A 17,503-nucleotide genomic window follows, 5' to 3' on the forward strand; every position below is an offset into this window, starting at 1 on the left:
CCTGAGAGTGGGTGCATGTGCAGGGGAGGGGCAGAGGGAGAGAGAGAAAAAACATTTTTGGGGGGAGAGGGTGCAAGCGAGCAAGCAGCAAAGGGGAGGGGAGGGGAGGGGAGGGGAAGGAGAGTGGAGGGGGAGGGGAAGGGGAAGGGGAAGGGAAAAGGAAAGGGAAAGGGGAAGGGAAAAAGAAGCAGGGCTCACCAGAAGCAGGGCTCCAGCTCAACCAAAGCAGGACTCGTGCTCACTGGAAGCGGGGCTCGTGCTCACCCGCAGCAGGGCTCCCGCTCAACCGAAGCAGGGCTCGTGCTCACCCGCAGCAGGGCTCCCGCTCACCCGCAGCAGGGCTCCCGCTCACCCGCAGCAGGGCTCCCGCTCAACCGAAGCAGGGCTCGTGCTCACCCGCAGCAGGGCTTCCGCTCAACCGAAGCGGGGCTCGTGCTTTCACTGGAAGCGGGGCTCGTGCTCACTGGAAGCAGGGCTCGTGCTCACCCGCAGCAGGGCTTCAGCTCAACCGAAGCGGGGCTCGTGCTCTCACTGGAAGCAGGGCTCGAGCTCACCTGCAGCAGGGCTCCCGCTCAACCAAAGCGGTGGGGCTCATGCTCAGCCACAGCAGGGCTCCCGCTCAACCGAAGTGTGCTCATGCTCTCACTGGAAGCAGGGCTCGTGCTCACTGGAAGTGGGGCACAAGCTCACCCAATGCAGGGCTTAAACTGACAGACCGGGGCATCGTGACTTGAGCCAAGAAGTCTGACGCTTAACCAACTGAGCCTCCCAGGTGCGCAAGAGAGAGAATCTTAAGCAGGCTCCACACCCAGCACGAGCCATAGGATCTCAAGACTGTGAGAGTTCATGACCTATGCCGAAATCAAGAGTTCAACGCTTAAGCTCTTAACAACTGGGCCACTCAGACACCCTTAAAAGTTTTGATTTTGATCATAACTTCAGCAGCAACACTGATGAAGATCTAAAGGCATTTAGTTTAACAATCACACCTAGCAAAGGAAGTTAAAAAAAACTTTATTACAAAAACAAGAAGAAATGATGACAGGAGTGAAGAATAGGCATTTTTCAATCTGTGGATATTAACAATTCATAAACAGAAAAATCATAATTTGGTATTAATAAAATGGCATCTATCAAGATTAAAGACTTTTTGGAGAATTCTATATGTTAATTGATGATATATCAAAATAGTGCGAAAAGATGAACCAGTTAAAAAGAAAAAGTTAAAATATCTTAACCTCGGTGCTGGAAATTCAGTAAGTCCATATACTTGAAAACCAAACACAACAGGTTCATTTTCCCCTTAAAAGAATTTTTCTTTGTCATGTACAAAGAAACTTGTATTAAAATTTATTAACCTTTAAGCCCCTTATAATTGAAAACTGGAGGAAAATATTTTAGTATACAGTTTCCTATACTAAAAAAAATTAATGAAACTATTTTAAAAAAATTGAAACTGTAAGTAGCCTGGCACAGACCATGAACACAGAAGATTCACATCTCAACCCTAAGCTATTTATGACAAACACTTATATAAGGAACAAAAATAAAACTTCCATATCATTTTACCCCATAAAAGATGTAGGATACAATAGGATACACAGCTAAGGCTATTATTCACACCAAATACAGATTATGTCCTCAGACCAAGCAGAAACTATAACATAATCAGAAAGAATGCCTAAAAGATAAAATATGCCTTCCTAAGCTTCTTTTTGCAATGTCCAGTTTTGTTTATTTCCTCTGATTAAAATAGTTATATTCATTTGTTACAGTCAGATGAATGTAAAGGGAACTATCAAGCAATTGTTACAAATAATCATGATTAGAAAACAAACAGAAATGTAACCAGGAAAAATAATAACAGTCCCTAATTTCAGTTTCTAACTCACAACCCCAAACCCCTTACCCCACCAAAAAAAAGGCAGAAACTTTTCAAATACAAATTAAGAGTTGGCGGAATTAAGGGAAATGCCACTCCATGGTATTATCCAAGTACTAGAAATGAGTGACAGCACAATGAAACAGAAACAAAGCAGTACTTGGTATTATGGTGCCACCCACTGGTTAGAAGTCCTCGTAGCAAATAGGAAACCCAGCCACTAAAAAAAGAGATTAGAGTAGGAAGGAAAACAACACTGACGTTCTAATTCATTACAGCATCAGGAACTTCTAACAAAAAAGATCCACCCATATTATTTATTACCACAAAGAAAGAGAGTAGCTCTTAAATATATTTACAAGGGTAAATTTTATTAATTTTGAAATGCAAGTCTACAATCTCCAAAAGCTAGGACTTGAATCTTACACTCAAAACAATTCACATATATCATTTTACAAAATATATAAATAGAGTATTTTTTACTAAATGTTTATTTATTTATTTTGAGAGAGAGAGCACAAGCAGCACAGAGGAGAGGCAGAGAGAAAAGGAGAGAGAGAGAATACCAAGCAGGCTCTGTGCTGTTAGCACAGAGCCCAGTGTGGGGCTCAAACTCACGAACCATGAGATCATGACCCGAACTGAAATCAAGAGTTGGAGGCTTAACCAAATGAGCCACCCAGGCGCCCATATAAATACAGTCTTAAGCAGAAGATGCATACTTGCATTTCATCACTAAGAAAGAAATTATAATATTCACATATAATTAAATGTGAATATAATGTTAACCCCACCTCCACCTTTACCAGAGAAGTAACAGAACACACAGAAAAAAGGACATGTCCAAAACACTGTACTGGAAAACATAGTTTCACAAAGAGTCCTAAGAAAAACCATCCTGATAAACAAGTATAGATGGTTTCTTTAAAGTACCATAGCACCTGTATAGCCCAAAATACATGTACCTTAATAGAATCCCCATTTCATCCGAATGACAACATTTCTGCCTTTCCAAACAGTTATTTTCTTAAATGCTAACATTCTAAAAATCTCATCATAGAAAATATTTGATAATCACTTCTCCTCAAGTACAACCTTCCTTGGTAACACTCAGAATCACACACAAAGGCTTGATATCCTTTTTCGAATCCATAGGACCCTGCTGAAAGCTGATCCCTAAGGACCATAGTTCGGAATTCCTCTACAGACATGGCCTGGTCTTCCAAATTAGAATTCATGAATACGTTCCAGGCAGTCGGTACAGGCTTCAAGTTTCTTTGGCTTAACGATAATTATCATCTGGTCTGCAAAGCCAAGGTCTTTGCTTGCTCATAGATGATTGATTGCAGATAAGAATATGATGAGAAAAGTCACATTCCCAAAGATATAAACTGCTAACGCCACCTTTTTAAAAGCATGTCCCTGAAAGAAAAATTGAGATATGAAAGAAAGAAACGACTATCATTAAGGTTTGTGTCAATAAGTAAGAAAAGGAGTACTTACTTCCGCTTCAGCTACAGTAAATGACTGAAGGATCTGAATTCTGGCATCATCCAATATTTCAACTGTCAAGAACAACAACATAAGTTTATGAGGCCAGTGAGTATGCCCATAAACTAACTCTCAAAAAAAAAAAAGTGATGTGTAGCATTTGCTGATTTCCAGGGTATATATTCTTCCATTTCAAGCTACTAAGCGTTACAAACTTCCTGAATATATAAGGCTCTCACAAATTGGGACAGACTGGCTACAGCACACATTTGTCAAGGGACTTAAAACATGCCTCTTCTGGTCAATAAACACCATATCAGTGTCTTAACAAACCACATTTTAAGTATATATGTATTTTAAACAGCACACCATAATTCAGTGGTCATCAAAAACCCCATCTATGTGACCCTATCAAGGACCAAAAATGGCAGGATAGATTTTTACTACTCGGCTCTGAAAAGCTCCTAGATTCACAACAAAGAGGTTTTGTTTTTAGAAGGCCACCTTTACTTACCATTTAGGGGGTTGGAAACTAAATAAGATACAAAGGACACAGCCCAGAAACCAAGCTAGTTTAAAATGTCACCCACTCTCGGGGTGCCTGAGTGGCTCAGTCAGTTAAGCCTCTGACTTTGGCTCAGGTCATGATCTCACAGTTTGAGATTTTGAGCCCACGTCAGGCTCTGTGCTGACAGCTCAGAGCCTGGATCCTGCTTCCGATTCTCTCTCTCTCTCTCTCTCTCTCTGCCCCTCCCCAGCTTGCTTTCTCTCTCTCAAAAAATAAAAAACAATAAAAAAATTTTTAAAGAATGTCACCACCCACTCTCTACTAATTTGTCCGCTCCTAATGGCTATAGGTATCTTGATTCCTAATGGCTACAGATATCTTTGGCACCAAAACCAAAATGGACCTTGCCACCAGAAAGCTTGGGCAAAGTAAGTTCTTCCTATCTAGCCTGCCTAGTTAGGCAGCTATAAATTATGTATATGAAAACCTAAGTGATAGCACACAGCACATTTATCAAACAGGTAAATGTCTGCAGCTTTGCCCTCTGTTGACTTTGGGCAGCTCTTCTTCCTCCGTTTCTGGGTTCCCTCAGCTCCATGCATTCAGGAACCTCAGTGTGTACTGCCTTCAGACCAGCATCAAAATAAAAAGTACTTACTGAAAAAAGACTTCTTCCCCAAAACCTAAAATCGTTCCCCTTTTTACTCACAAATTCTAATACTAATGAGTATAAAACACAAAGACAGAATATTTCCACGAGTTCTAACACTGACTAATCACCACAGACATTTTCAGTGAGCTATCATGTAAGCGTCAACCACTAGTATCTAGAAACTAATTACATTCCAAGAGTTTGTATAAAAGTGATTCTACGTAACATGGCTTTTTGAGCAGGCTACCTTTTCGAGAAAGTCGGTAAGCATGTATCTCCAGGACAATTTCAGTCCCAACATGCCAGGCTACAAATCCAGTCATTGCATAGGTTTTCCATGGGCCAGGAAGGTTCAGTCCTGGTAAATCCATTCCCAGGAACATTGCTGCCACTACATTTAGAAGAAAAATATATATATTCAAATGCAGTCACCACCAAGAGAGATAATTATGTGTGTACGTGTGTGAACTATATCAACTAAAACACAGTAAGAGTTTATGAGATGAATTAGATTAATATTTAAGACCAAATAGTTAATTTAATCTTTTTTTATTGTAAGACTAGAAACGGTCAGATGGGAAATTATAATCACGATCCACCAATTGTTTAAAAAGAGACACTCAAACTTTCCAAAAAGCTTTAAGTCTGCAATGTTGGAAGGGAGAAAAGTATGGAAATCATTGCTAACTATACTCCTCCCTCCGTGAAGAACCCCCAAAGACTACAGAAATGTGAGAGTAGGAGATGTCAGTTTAGGAATTTATTATATAACATGTAAAAATATACTGGATAACTGTGCTTGACTTTTGACAATCACCTTCCCTAGAAGGTACCATCCCCATGGAAAAGACCTGCAGACAGCCCACCTCAACCCAACTCACAAATGACCCTCAACTTGAGCATTTGGCCATTAGCATAGCTTGCTTATTCTGCTGGCAAAGGCAAATGCTAAAAAAAAAAGTCTTAGAAGGAAAGTTTTAAAGCAATTTTAAAAACCTTAAACTTAAAACTGAAATAACAACTTAAATAGTTACCTCTAGAAATTACTTTCTGGATTTCAATGTTTAAGGTTGATTTCCCCTCAACAACCAATTACTCGAATTACCAATACATCTAAAAATCATTTAATCCAAATTACAACTTGCAATATAAACAACCAGCAATTATATATGAATAAGTGGCATCACAATTACTTACCTGCTATTATTCTAGCAGCTGTTCCCATACTCCAGTGCGTCCAGTTAAACATTTGCCTTCTACCAAATAAAGAACCAATCAGTATTCTCAAAAGAGACAGAACTACAATTAGTTCCCAAGAGAATAAAAAGCATGCACCTGAGAATTAGATATCTGAAATACGCTTTAAAACCTTTTAAAGTAAATATAATTTATCACTGAATTTCATAAAGTGCAAAGGATTTTCACTTAAAAAGGAATTAGTTTGCCAAATAATGTTAAGGCCATTTATATATAAAAGCGATAAGTACTCAGGGTACCTGAGTGGCTCAGTCTGTTAAGTGTCTAACTCTTGATTTCAGCTCAGGTCATGATCTCACCTGTGGTTCATGAGATCGAGCCCCACATCAGGCTCTATGCTGACAGCATGGAGCCTGCTTGGGATTCTCTCTCTCCCTCTCTTTCTGCTCCTCTCCCATGTGCATGTGCATGCTCTCTCTCTCTCTCTCTCTCTCTCTCTCTCAAACTAAATAAATAAACATTTTTAAAAAATTTTAAAAAGCTATAAGTACCTGGGGTCATATAAAGGTGGCCTGAAGACTGCCAGAAGAGGCTGAAAAACTGCTAAAACCATCACTATACAGCCAAGGTATGGGTGATAACCTGCATACTGAACAAAGTTACATCATTTCAATAATCTCGATCTCGCCCATCAGTTTAAATCCTCATGTTAAAAATAATACACACAGATGTACTCTTAGTGTTTTTCTGTAGCTTTAAACATTTATTATTAATAATAGGTACCATTCACTGAGTGCCTACTTTATACCAAGCACATACTTGATAGACATTATTACTAATGCTCACTACAATGCTTGACAGTTATCAATATCCCACCTTTATTTTTTTAAATTTTTTTATTTAATTTATTTTTTTTAATTTACATCCAAGTTCATTAGCATATAGTGCAACAATGATTTCAGGAGTAGATTCCTTAGTGCCCCTTACCCATTTAGCCCATCCCCCCCTCCAGCAACCCTTTGTTTGTTCTCCATATTTAAGAGTCTCTTGTGTTTTGTCCCCCTCCCTTTTTTTATATTATTTTTGCTTCCCTTCCCTTATGTTCATCTGTTTTACATCTTAAGGTCCTCATATGAGTGAAGTCATATGATCAATATCCCATTTCTAAAATGAGGAACCGAAACTTAGAGATATCCAGCGATGTGTCCAATGCCACACAGTGTGTAAATGGTGGTGGTGGCAGCCATGTGGAGCGCTGCCTCTCCCCCATTAGGATGTTAGGTGATCACCAACACCAGACCAGTACACCCCACCCAGGACTAGTTAGTATCCTCATGTCAGGAACAATCATCCCAATGTATGGTAATTATTTGTTCAGACCTCTGTGTTTTCCTGAGATGAAGGTTCTATATATGATTCCTTATAACTCAAGTGCTTAATAGAACCTTAGTCACTCAATGAATGTTGATTAAATGAATAGCCTATATAGCCACTGCATTAACATCTTATCTCCTCTGTTCGGAATGAAGGTCTAACCCGAGAAAAGACCATCAACAAAGTATCTCAACAGTTTCGGCTCCACCCCTCTCTTAGAGACGCTGTATATCTGCTCAAAAGAGCAGACAGTTTTAGCACATTTAGCATTTAGCACAATTTTTCCACTTAAAAACTTAAGAGAGGGACTAAGGAGATGCTCTAACCTGTGACATGTTTAGATGGGGGAATATTACAGTTGTTGTCACTGACTGCCGTGCTTGGGTAGACTCTAAAATCTGTGATCTAGAAGAAGGATATAGTGGTTTCCAAGCCATGATAGGAAGCTTTGGTAAACAGGAACAATAAGCTGACAAAAGAACATTAGAAAAACACTTTCAAGCCATGGACTCAGTTATACACAGATAAAATGATAACCAGGACCATGGAGAAGGAGAGTGCCTCTATCTCATAAAACAACAGTAGCAACTGCCGCAAAATTCTTGTATTTGCTTAGAATGCACAGGAAACTAGCCTAAGTACTTTCAGCTATTTAACTCTCAATTCTCAGAAAGCCTGTGATGTTGCTACTATACTATTCCCTTTATACTATCCTAATCATAAACTGCAAAGAGTGCAAACTACAGAGTTTATATAATAAGTATTAACCCTTGACCCAAATACCTGCATAAAATAAAGTTCATATCAGAAAATCTTAATAACTTCCTTTAAAAAATAGGTCAGCCAATCTAGAAACTACCTAAAAAGCAGGAGGGAGGTTTCTTAGTGACCCAAGATTCATCAGTCTTACCCTTACAGCAACAGCCCAAAGTGAAATACAGTAAAACCTTGGTTTGAGAACACAATTTGTTCCAGAAACAGGCTTGTAATCCAAAGCACTTGTATATCAAAGCGAATTTCAAGAATCATTGGCTCAGTGGTGATCATGTGACATTCAGCATCAGGTGCTACTTTTATTACAAGACATCGCACATTTGTCAAGTTAAAATTTATTAGAAATGTCTACTTGTCTTACAGAACACTCACAGAGTGAGTTACTCACAGTCCAAGGTTTTACTGTATTGAATTTTGATATTGAATTCTGACTGGCTGTAAAACTGGAAAAGTTTTACAAAAGAGCACAGGTTCTGACCTTGGGTACATCGCTTGCTTTCAGTAAGCCTTACCCCTTCATTCAATAATTACTGAGGACCTACTATGTACCAGAATCTTCTCTGGGTGCTTAAGATACACCAGTGAACATACCAGTAAATATCCTGGCTCTCGTGTTAGCTTAGTGGTAACCATAGTGTGAGTTAGAGAAAACCACTTACAGTGTTCACATTCCTTAGATATCACACTTTGAATTTTCACCACTCCACAGTGAGAAAATTCACCCAAGCTATGTAGAGTATATGTAACATTTGATGTAGCCTAAAAATATATTTCATTAGCCAGTTATCCACAACAACATCCTCGCTCTGTCCCTGACCCCCAGCCATCTGGAACAGTCACCAGATGATTAAAAAAGGAAAGAAGAGAGATGAATGCAGAAATATCTTTTTACCCATCCATGTGAGTATATAACAGCAATCTCCTTGGTCATCAAAATTAATTTATATAAAAAAAAAAAATCCTGCTGAAGAGATACTTACCCAACTCCAGCCTCTTCTGTAAATAAAAGGCAGAACAAAAGCAATGCAGGTGAGGGCAGTAGTAGTGAGCATGAGCGTCCGATGTATCTGCAAGGGTGAAATGACACCATGAGAAGACAGTCAACCATGTAAGTGAAAGTAGTTGGCATAAGTGTGGGGAAAAAATCATGGGGCGAGATTCCCTGAAGGCATGCATTTGACTGACATCTAATCACAGTTTGTAGTGAGTTTTAAAATATTTTACTAAATGAACTTTAAAGAAAATTCTAAGCTGCCATGCCCATCGTTCCAAAGTATTTGCGAAGACTTCACCAGCACGAGCAGCAGGAATGGATATTTCACACACAGAGCACACCTACTTGCCAAGTCCTTCATTTCCTTCCTTTATTAAGTACCACCACCAAGCACAGTGCTCTACCAGATACAATGAGGCAGCAAGGAAACAGAGCTGTCTCCCAAGGAGCTTAGGAAACAACTGAGTAGATCAGAGAAACATATATGAAGTGTCAATTCATTGTCTAAATCCTGAGAATATTGAGAGTGGAGTAACAGTTGAGTATGCCAGGATAAATGGTGCAAACCAAAACTATCCCAGGGAAAGGACATATGATCACTCTACATATCACACCATATATATACACATCATAGTTTTAAAGGCAGTGGAGAATTTGAATTGGTAAAGCAAAGACACAAAGAATTTTCCAGTTGGGAATATCCACACGAACAGATGAGAGAGAAACAGAGGCACAGAGAGAAAGACAGAGAAGCCAAAGGCAGAGACAGACAGCAGCAAAGCACACAGCAGTAGTAAGGACAAATAAAACAGATTGACTCTGCCAGCCAATAGTGAGAAATGAGGTTAGATGAGGAAAGTTTTAAACGCTACAAATTTATATGAATATAAAGTTTCAAGAATACCCCTTATAAAGTTAAAACTGTTTCAATAAGCAGTATTTTTTTCAAAAGCAGATGTGTACATTCTAGCTCAACACATAATTACTCATATTCCACTATACGTGCAACTATCTACACTCCATGACACATGAAAGATACAGTTTGTTTTCCTTTGTTTTGAGGAGTGCTTACTGACTCTTGTCTTTCTACTAGGAGACTGCTTCCTCATTCCATGCAAAGGTGCAGCATGAAAAGGAACACTTCTGGCTCCTCTTCCTACACACAGAGGAGATAGATGATCTTGATTAGTGAGCTAGGAACAGTCTAACCACTCATTGGCAACAACCAGGACAGATCCCTGCTTAGAAATGCATTAACCCCCACTATTTCTTTCTTCTGCTCTCCTATCCTCCTTGACTCATCTATACTCAGTGCAGGAAGTGAACGTTCTTCCAGGCTCTCCCCTCGGCCAAACAGACATGTAAGTCAGGATCTTTTGTGTCCCAAAGTCTATGTTACAAAGGAATGAATGCACATGGCCCCAAGACATTCTCTAATCCACCCTGAACCTCATAAAGCTGTCTCTATCTTGACTTCCATCAAGTATCTTATGTCTATTTTCAGTTGGTTAGGAAATCAAAGGGCAAAATGAAGAAATTATTAGGATTCCAAAACTACAACTGTAAACCACCAAAAAAAAAAAAAAAGAAAGAAAAAGAAACATACTACATAAGTTTTCATGTTGCAATGTTTAAAGAATATGGAAATTGCATGAAGCTTTTTCTCCCACCTACCTGAAACCAAGCTGCTTGACCAAAAACAGGCTTTGCCCAAACAAATTTGAAGAACCGAGCCATGAGCACACCTATGCTAACAGTAGTCATCCATGCCACAAACATTAAAGCACCTGTGGGTGAAAAAATAGAATGGTTGACATCACAAACCAAGCTGTTTCTTACATGACCAAGCCAAGTGCTTGGAACATAGAAAACAGCGAACAAAATATATTCAGTGAATGTAAGCATAACCCAACAACTCCCTATATGTCATAGTTTTACCACCACCACCACTACTCCTAATAGTGAAACTTCCGTAGCTCCTACTGCATGCCAGGCACTAAGAGCTTTATGTATATTAATCTAATTGATGTTTACAACAATCACATGAAGTAGTCACAATTAGTATTCCGCCTTTACCGGTTGGGGAAACTAAAGAATAGTGAAGTTAAGTAAGTAACACCTAAGGTTACAAAGTCGGGATTCAAACCCACTCTGGCTTCAGCAACTGTGCTCTTAACCATTACACTAAGACAGCCCTTCTGCAGGTATCTCAGCACCTTCTCACTTCTCATTCCAATAAACAATGAAAAACAAATAGGCATGTTGTATGTGAATCCCATTACTGTCAAACTGGAGCTACTACTAGAAGCAAATTATCAATAATAGTTATTTTCAAGCTTAAGTATGATGACATTTATTGAAACTCTACTGGAAGGAATAACTGAAGAATATAAAGGAAATATACCAAATAAGGAAATATCCCCCCACCCAATACTAGTATTGAAGAGTAGTATAGTATACACTATACTATTCCCCTACTTTTAAATCCCATCTTTTTGAAAATAAAACAGGCTACTTTTCAAATGGAATAAACTTTTATCTGTAGAACCAGAGCCTTGTTTTTAGATGACTGCTCTTCCAACATAGTTAATTTCATCATTTTAAGTATACAATATTTATATATAGCACTGAGTAATTTGTATACCCTCAAATACTTTGTACACTGATCAGTTCAACAAAACTGTATCTTTGAGACTGAACTACTGTTAAATAATCAAAATCACAAAGCACTCTTCTATTATAAGCCTTTATTTTAATAAATGTCATAATTAAGGTCTCACAAAAATTAAACTGATTAACCCAGTGATACTTAACTCTGGCTACAGTTAGAAACAACTAGGGCACTCTTGAAAAATTATAGATGTCTTACAAGCTCCATTAGTGATTTTAAAGTGCAGCCAGGGTTAAAACCACTGAATGATCCTTACTCTCTACTTTTAATAAAAATTTGCAAACATTAAGATAGACGCTGCTATCTGCAAATGTTAATATTTGAACATAGAAGACTTATGAACATTTTGCTAAATTATGCCCACTACTGGGGCACTTGGGTGGCTCAGTGGGTTGAGCAACCAACTTCAGCTCAGGTCATGATCTCATGGTTCATGGGTTCCAGCTCCGCATCAGGCTCCCCGTTGTCAGTGCAGAGCCCACTTCGGAGCCTCTGTCTATCCCCCTCTCTGACCCTCCCCCATTCATGCTCTCTCTCAAATATAAATAAACATTTAAAAATAAATAAATAAATAAATAAATAAATAAATAAATAAAGCTCAGTACCATTCCTAATCCAGCCAGCACTGAGCCATCAGGTAAATTTATTCCACAAAACATAAGAATGCTATACAGGTAACTTACCATGAGCCTTCAGAAGAAATAAAGAACGGGAGCCTCCCACATTCTTTGGATAGTCTGTCACATTATGTTTCTCGTATGTAATCAAAGGTTGCTGAGAATGCTTATATATTCGACCTGAAATTTTTCAAAAGAAAATGAAGAAGAATTACTTCCTTAGGAGAGGAGGAATAGAAAGAGAGTGCCATGACATAGAAACAAAACTTCTTAAGGTAATAAAAAATAAATATTGTCAGAGATGCCATTCATATGCAAAAGCCACATAAATGTATATTCAAGTATATACGATCTTCTTGAAAAAAGCTAAAGAGATAATTTAGCCAATGAAGAGATGAATCAAGGGGCGCCTGGGCGGCTCAGTCAGTTAAGCGTCCGACTTCAGGACTTCAGCTCAGGTCATCATCTTATGGTTCACAAGTTCGAGCCCTGCCTCAGGCTCCATGCTGACAGCTCAGAGCCTGGAGCCTGCTTCGCATTCTGTGTCTCCCTCTCTCTCTCTGCTCCTTCCCCACTCGTGCTCTGTCTCTCAAAAATAAATAAATGTTAAAAAAAATTTTTAAAGAGAGATGAATCACAGGAGTGCCTGGGTGGCTCAGTCGGTTAAGCGTCTGACTTCAGCTCAGGTCATGATCTCGCAGTCCGTGAGTTCGAGCCCCACGTCGGGCCCTGTGCTGACAGCTCAGAACCTGGAGCCTGCTTCAGATTCTGTGTCTCCCTCTCTCTCTGCCCCTCCCCTGCTCATGCTCTGTCTCACTCTCAAGAATGAATAAATGTTAAAAAACAAAAAAGAGAGGTGAATCAAAATGAGGACTAAGAATGGAGAAGTTATAGAGTGTCTGAGTGGCTCAGTTGGTTAAGTCGATTTGGACTCAGGTCATGATCTCACAGTTTATAAAATTGAGCTCCATGTCAGGCTCTATGCTGCTTAGCACAGAGCCCGCTTGGGATTCTCTCTCCCTTTCTCTCTGCCTCTCCCCTGATCATGCTCTCTGTCTCTCAAAATAAATAAATAAACATTAGAAGAAGAAGAAGAAGAAGAAGAAAAAGAAGAAGAAGAAGAATGGAGATCATGGTAAAAGAGCTGGGGGTATGCAAGAGACCAAACGCTGTGAAGTCAAAACGATCACTGATACTATGATTAAAAATCACTGGGGCGCCTGGGTGGCGCAGTCAGTTAAGCGTCCGACTTCAGCCAGGTCACGATCTCGCGGTCCATGAGTTCGAGCCCCGCGTCAGGCTCTGGGCTGATGGCTCGGAGCCTGGAGCCTGTTTCTGATTCTGTGTCTCCCTCTCTCTCTGCCCCTCCCCCGTTCATGCTCTGTCTCTCTCTGTCCCAAAAATAAATAAACGTTGAAAAAAAAAAAATTTTAAAAATCACTGAAAATGTCAAATATAATTCTTGAAAGATACTACATATTTTTTAAAATCTGGAGTCCTAGACTAAACTAACAGAAATTGGACCTGGACAAAGGAAGTGGATAGAAGACAAACAAAAGCATTTGATGCTGTATTATTTGGCATATGGTCAATTCAGACAGGGTTTGACTAATAGACCAAACCCCCAAATAACAGTGATGTAAACAAATTAAGGATATGTTATTATTTATTATGTATAAGATTAAATCTTTGAATGCATAGAATTATTCCAATTAGTTTGGTATGTGACTATGTATGTATGTGAATCTGGGAATCTATCCTACAGAAATATTCCCTTTTAACCGAAGATATAATGTACAAACATGTTCACAAAAGGGTTTTTTTTAATGCTGGCAAAACAAAAAAATTAGGTAAGCTAGATGTCCCTCATTAAAAGAATAAATCACAGAACATATTATTTTTAGGATACAATGCAGGTGTCAAAACAAATAGAAATAACGAAGAAATTTGATACAACAGACACATAGGAATCCTTGTCCCAATGAAATACGTATTAAACCACAGACCACATCTCAATAATTTCCAGAAAAGAAATAATTATACAGGATACAGGTAAGTATCTATCCAAAATGGAACAAAGTGAAAAATTAACAACAAAATCTAAGGAAAAAATGACCCACCTAGATATTTCCAAAACTACTTTTCTAAATAACCTTCAGGTTAAATAGGAAACCAAAATTTAAAAGTCTTCTTTAAAATGAATAACAATGAAGGCATTTCATATCAAAACACATGTGATACAATCAAGGTAGTATTCAAAAGAGGCTTTTATCATCTTAAAAGAATCCTTTAAAAAAAAAAAAGACTTAAAGTATTGAAATAATCATGTAATTCAAGAGGTGTTTACAACAAAATATAACCAAAGAAAGCAGAAAGGAAGATAGATTAAAAATAAAGGTAGAAATTAACAAACTAGTAAGTCTAAAAATCAGGAAAATCAAGTCTGCAAAAGACCAAGAAAACTGATTTTTGGGCAAGTCTGACTACAAAATAGAAAGAACACAAACAGTATCAGAAATAAAAAGGATGATACAACTGCTAATATAGAAGACACTCTTTAAAATTATATGAAAATACTATATACAACTTTAAGTCAGACAAAAAAAAATTTTAAATCGAAATGAAATGGATGAATTGCTAGAAAAGTCTAGAATTATAAAACTTCATCAAAGAAGTAGTAGTAACTCTGGACAGTAATAACGGTAGAAGAATTTTTTTAATTAGTCAAATATTTCCATTTCTAAAGGCTCAGACAGCTATGTGCATGAGTTTTATCATAAAATTTAAAAAAAATTTAACTTTAAAAACTCATACTTATTTAAGCTCTTCTAGAGTTCATTCTATGAGATTAGCATAACACTGAAACCAAAACTAGGCAGGCGTGCACGTGTGCGTGCGCGCACGTGCACACACACACACACACAAAATCTTATAACCAAAGACCAAAATCAACTACAAATATAGATGCAAAAAGTTTAAATAAAATGTTAGTGATTCAAATCAACTGTGCATTAAAAGAATTATAGGGGCTCCTGGGTGGCTCAGTGGGTTAAGCATCCAACTTCAGCTCAGGTCATTATCTTGTGGTTCGTGGGTCTGAGCCCCAAATCGGGCTCTGTGCTGACAGGTCACAGCCTAGAGCTTGCTTCAGATTCTGTGTCTTCTTCTCTCTCTTCCCCTCCCCCACTCACACTCTGTTCTCCCTCTCTCTCTCAAAACTAAATATCTGAAAAAACAGAGTATTATAAAACATGGCCAAGCAAGGTTTATCCCAGGAAAGTGAGGACCATTTGCCATTCTGAAGTCTATAAAAGTAATGATAAAATATTATCTTAATTGCTGCCTGACAGACAGCAAATGAAATTCAGCACATGTTCATGACATGAACTCTGTAAAGTTAGGAAAAAATCATTTCCTAAACACCATAAAAGTTATCCACCAGGAAAATACAATAAACATGACACAACACAGAATATTAAAAGTATTCCTGTCAAAATCAGGAACAAGACAAGAATTCTTGCTAGTCCACATTTTTCTGGGAGAAGTAATACAATGAAACAAGACAAAAAATGAGGGCTATGTAACCTCATAATTTGCATAAAATACGATGTTTACCTAGAAAATCCAAAATAATCAACTGGAAAAATAGATGGCTACATTCAAGACAAACATTCAAAAATCAATAATTTTCCTATACACCAACAAATTTAGAAAATGTAAGAAAAATAATCCCATTCACAATAGGTCGTATTAAAATCTATAAAATTCATAGAAACAAAGTAACAAAAAATATATATAAACCCTATATGAAGACTTGAAGAACACCACAGGATTTCAATCAATAGAATATCCAGTATACTTCTGGATAGAAAGACTCTCTATTGCAAAGATGTCGATTATTCTTCAAGTTAATCTAAAATTTCATTGCAATTCCAATCACAACCCCAGCAGGATCTTTAATGGAATCTGACAATCATTTCTAAAGTTTATCTGGAAGAACAGATAGATAACAAAGAGTCAAGAATTCCTGAAAAAGGCAGCCAGGAAGGGAATCATGCTCTATCAAAATTCATAACCTATTATAAGGCTATAGTAATTTCAACGAGTACAGTAATAGATTAGTGGAAAAATAAACTAGAAATAGTTTGATTTACTAATAAATGTTTGATATATGATAAAGAGGCTTTTGAAGCAGCAAAAATAAAATGAACTATTCAAAAAATGGTGTTAGGACAGCTGATTTCATTTCACAAATACTGTTATATCATGGCTTGTTTATAGCAGAGATCAGAGATAAAGCAGGAAACAAGAAAAGTTTTATGTAATGAATACCTACAGAAGAGAGTCAAGAAGAGAGAGACAATAACTATCAGGAATTATACTGAATTAGCAGAGCGGCAGTAATGAAAACCAGACCACATTCCCAATAGCCTGAGAGTCATTTGCAAGAAAGTATTTTTAAATTCTGATTCATTTCACAGCCATGGCTGAGCAAGAATTTAACCTTCATTAAAGCAGAAGTCCATTATAATTTTTGGAGTTCCTTTGTACGGCTCTATTATAATCTTGGATTTCTGCTCTAAGGCAAGTTGAGTTTGTGTTTAGTACAAGGCTCTACAGTATTATGTGACGTGTGGTATTCCTAAATTGTTAAAATAACCGGTCATGTGATAACAGAGTCTCCAGTTCATTAATTATTTAAATTGGTAGATTTCCTAATTGTGAATTACTTATTCACCCAAGTGAGTTCTATCATTTCACATGACTGCTTATCTCATGATAGGACAATGTCAGCATTCTAGGAAGGAAACAGTATTAGAAAAAGGTTTTAAATGGATTTTACTGAAATTGGGTACATTTTACATTTATAAGAGTTACTGAGATTTTATGATGGCTTTGAAAAATGGTTTCAACCTCACAAAGTCTCACTGCTTTTAAGCAGACTGCAATTTATAAATGGTTCACGTACATATAACTAGATAACAGAAGAGACAATGATTTATGTGGCAATTGTACTTTGTTCCTTAATACAAGGGTACTGGAAAGTTTATTCCCTAAAGCAGAAATGTTAGGTTTGGATTTTTTTCTTTTTGAGGTTTTGTTTTGCTTTTTGCTTTGCACTCCACCAGTTTAAAAAAAAAAAAATGAGTCTGTGCTCCCACATATGTATACTTGAGTTAATAAACACATTCGTGTACTATTGTTTTAATGCATTATGTACACTAAAATGTATTAAAAAAGAAATTTTTTAAGATGAGAGGAGATAAAATCAATCTACATACAAAGTTCTGGTGTTGTTCCTTGGATCCCTGGACTGCCTTACAATGTATATACACCTTATTT

General features: G+C 37.7%; 1 protein-coding gene across 1 annotated transcript in view; it reads right to left on the reverse strand.

Moving 5' to 3' along the window:
- Positions 1–998: 998 nt before the first annotated feature.
- FRRS1 (ferric chelate reductase 1) overlaps positions 999–17,503 on the reverse strand; it is a 47,709-nt gene continuing 31,204 nt past the window's right edge. Inside the window, exons 9-16 of the mRNA XM_043575654.1 lie at positions 12,227–12,340; positions 10,547–10,659; positions 8,859–8,945; positions 6,282–6,379; positions 5,731–5,789; positions 4,781–4,924; positions 3,386–3,447; positions 999–3,304 (exon numbers count right to left, since the gene is read on the reverse strand). Of these exons, the coding sequence (XP_043431589.1) occupies positions 3,212–3,304; positions 3,386–3,447; positions 4,781–4,924; positions 5,731–5,789; positions 6,282–6,379; positions 8,859–8,945; positions 10,547–10,659; positions 12,227–12,340 (770 nt within the window). The 3' untranslated portion in view covers positions 999–3,211. The remainder of the gene's footprint in view (positions 3,305–3,385; positions 3,448–4,780; positions 4,925–5,730; positions 5,790–6,281; positions 6,380–8,858; positions 8,946–10,546; positions 10,660–12,226; positions 12,341–17,503) is intronic.

The sequence above is a fragment of the Prionailurus bengalensis genome, chromosome C1 (assembly GCF_016509475.1).
Source record: "Prionailurus bengalensis isolate Pbe53 chromosome C1, Fcat_Pben_1.1_paternal_pri, whole genome shotgun sequence".
Classification (NCBI taxonomy): domain Eukaryota; kingdom Metazoa; phylum Chordata; class Mammalia; order Carnivora; family Felidae; genus Prionailurus; species Prionailurus bengalensis.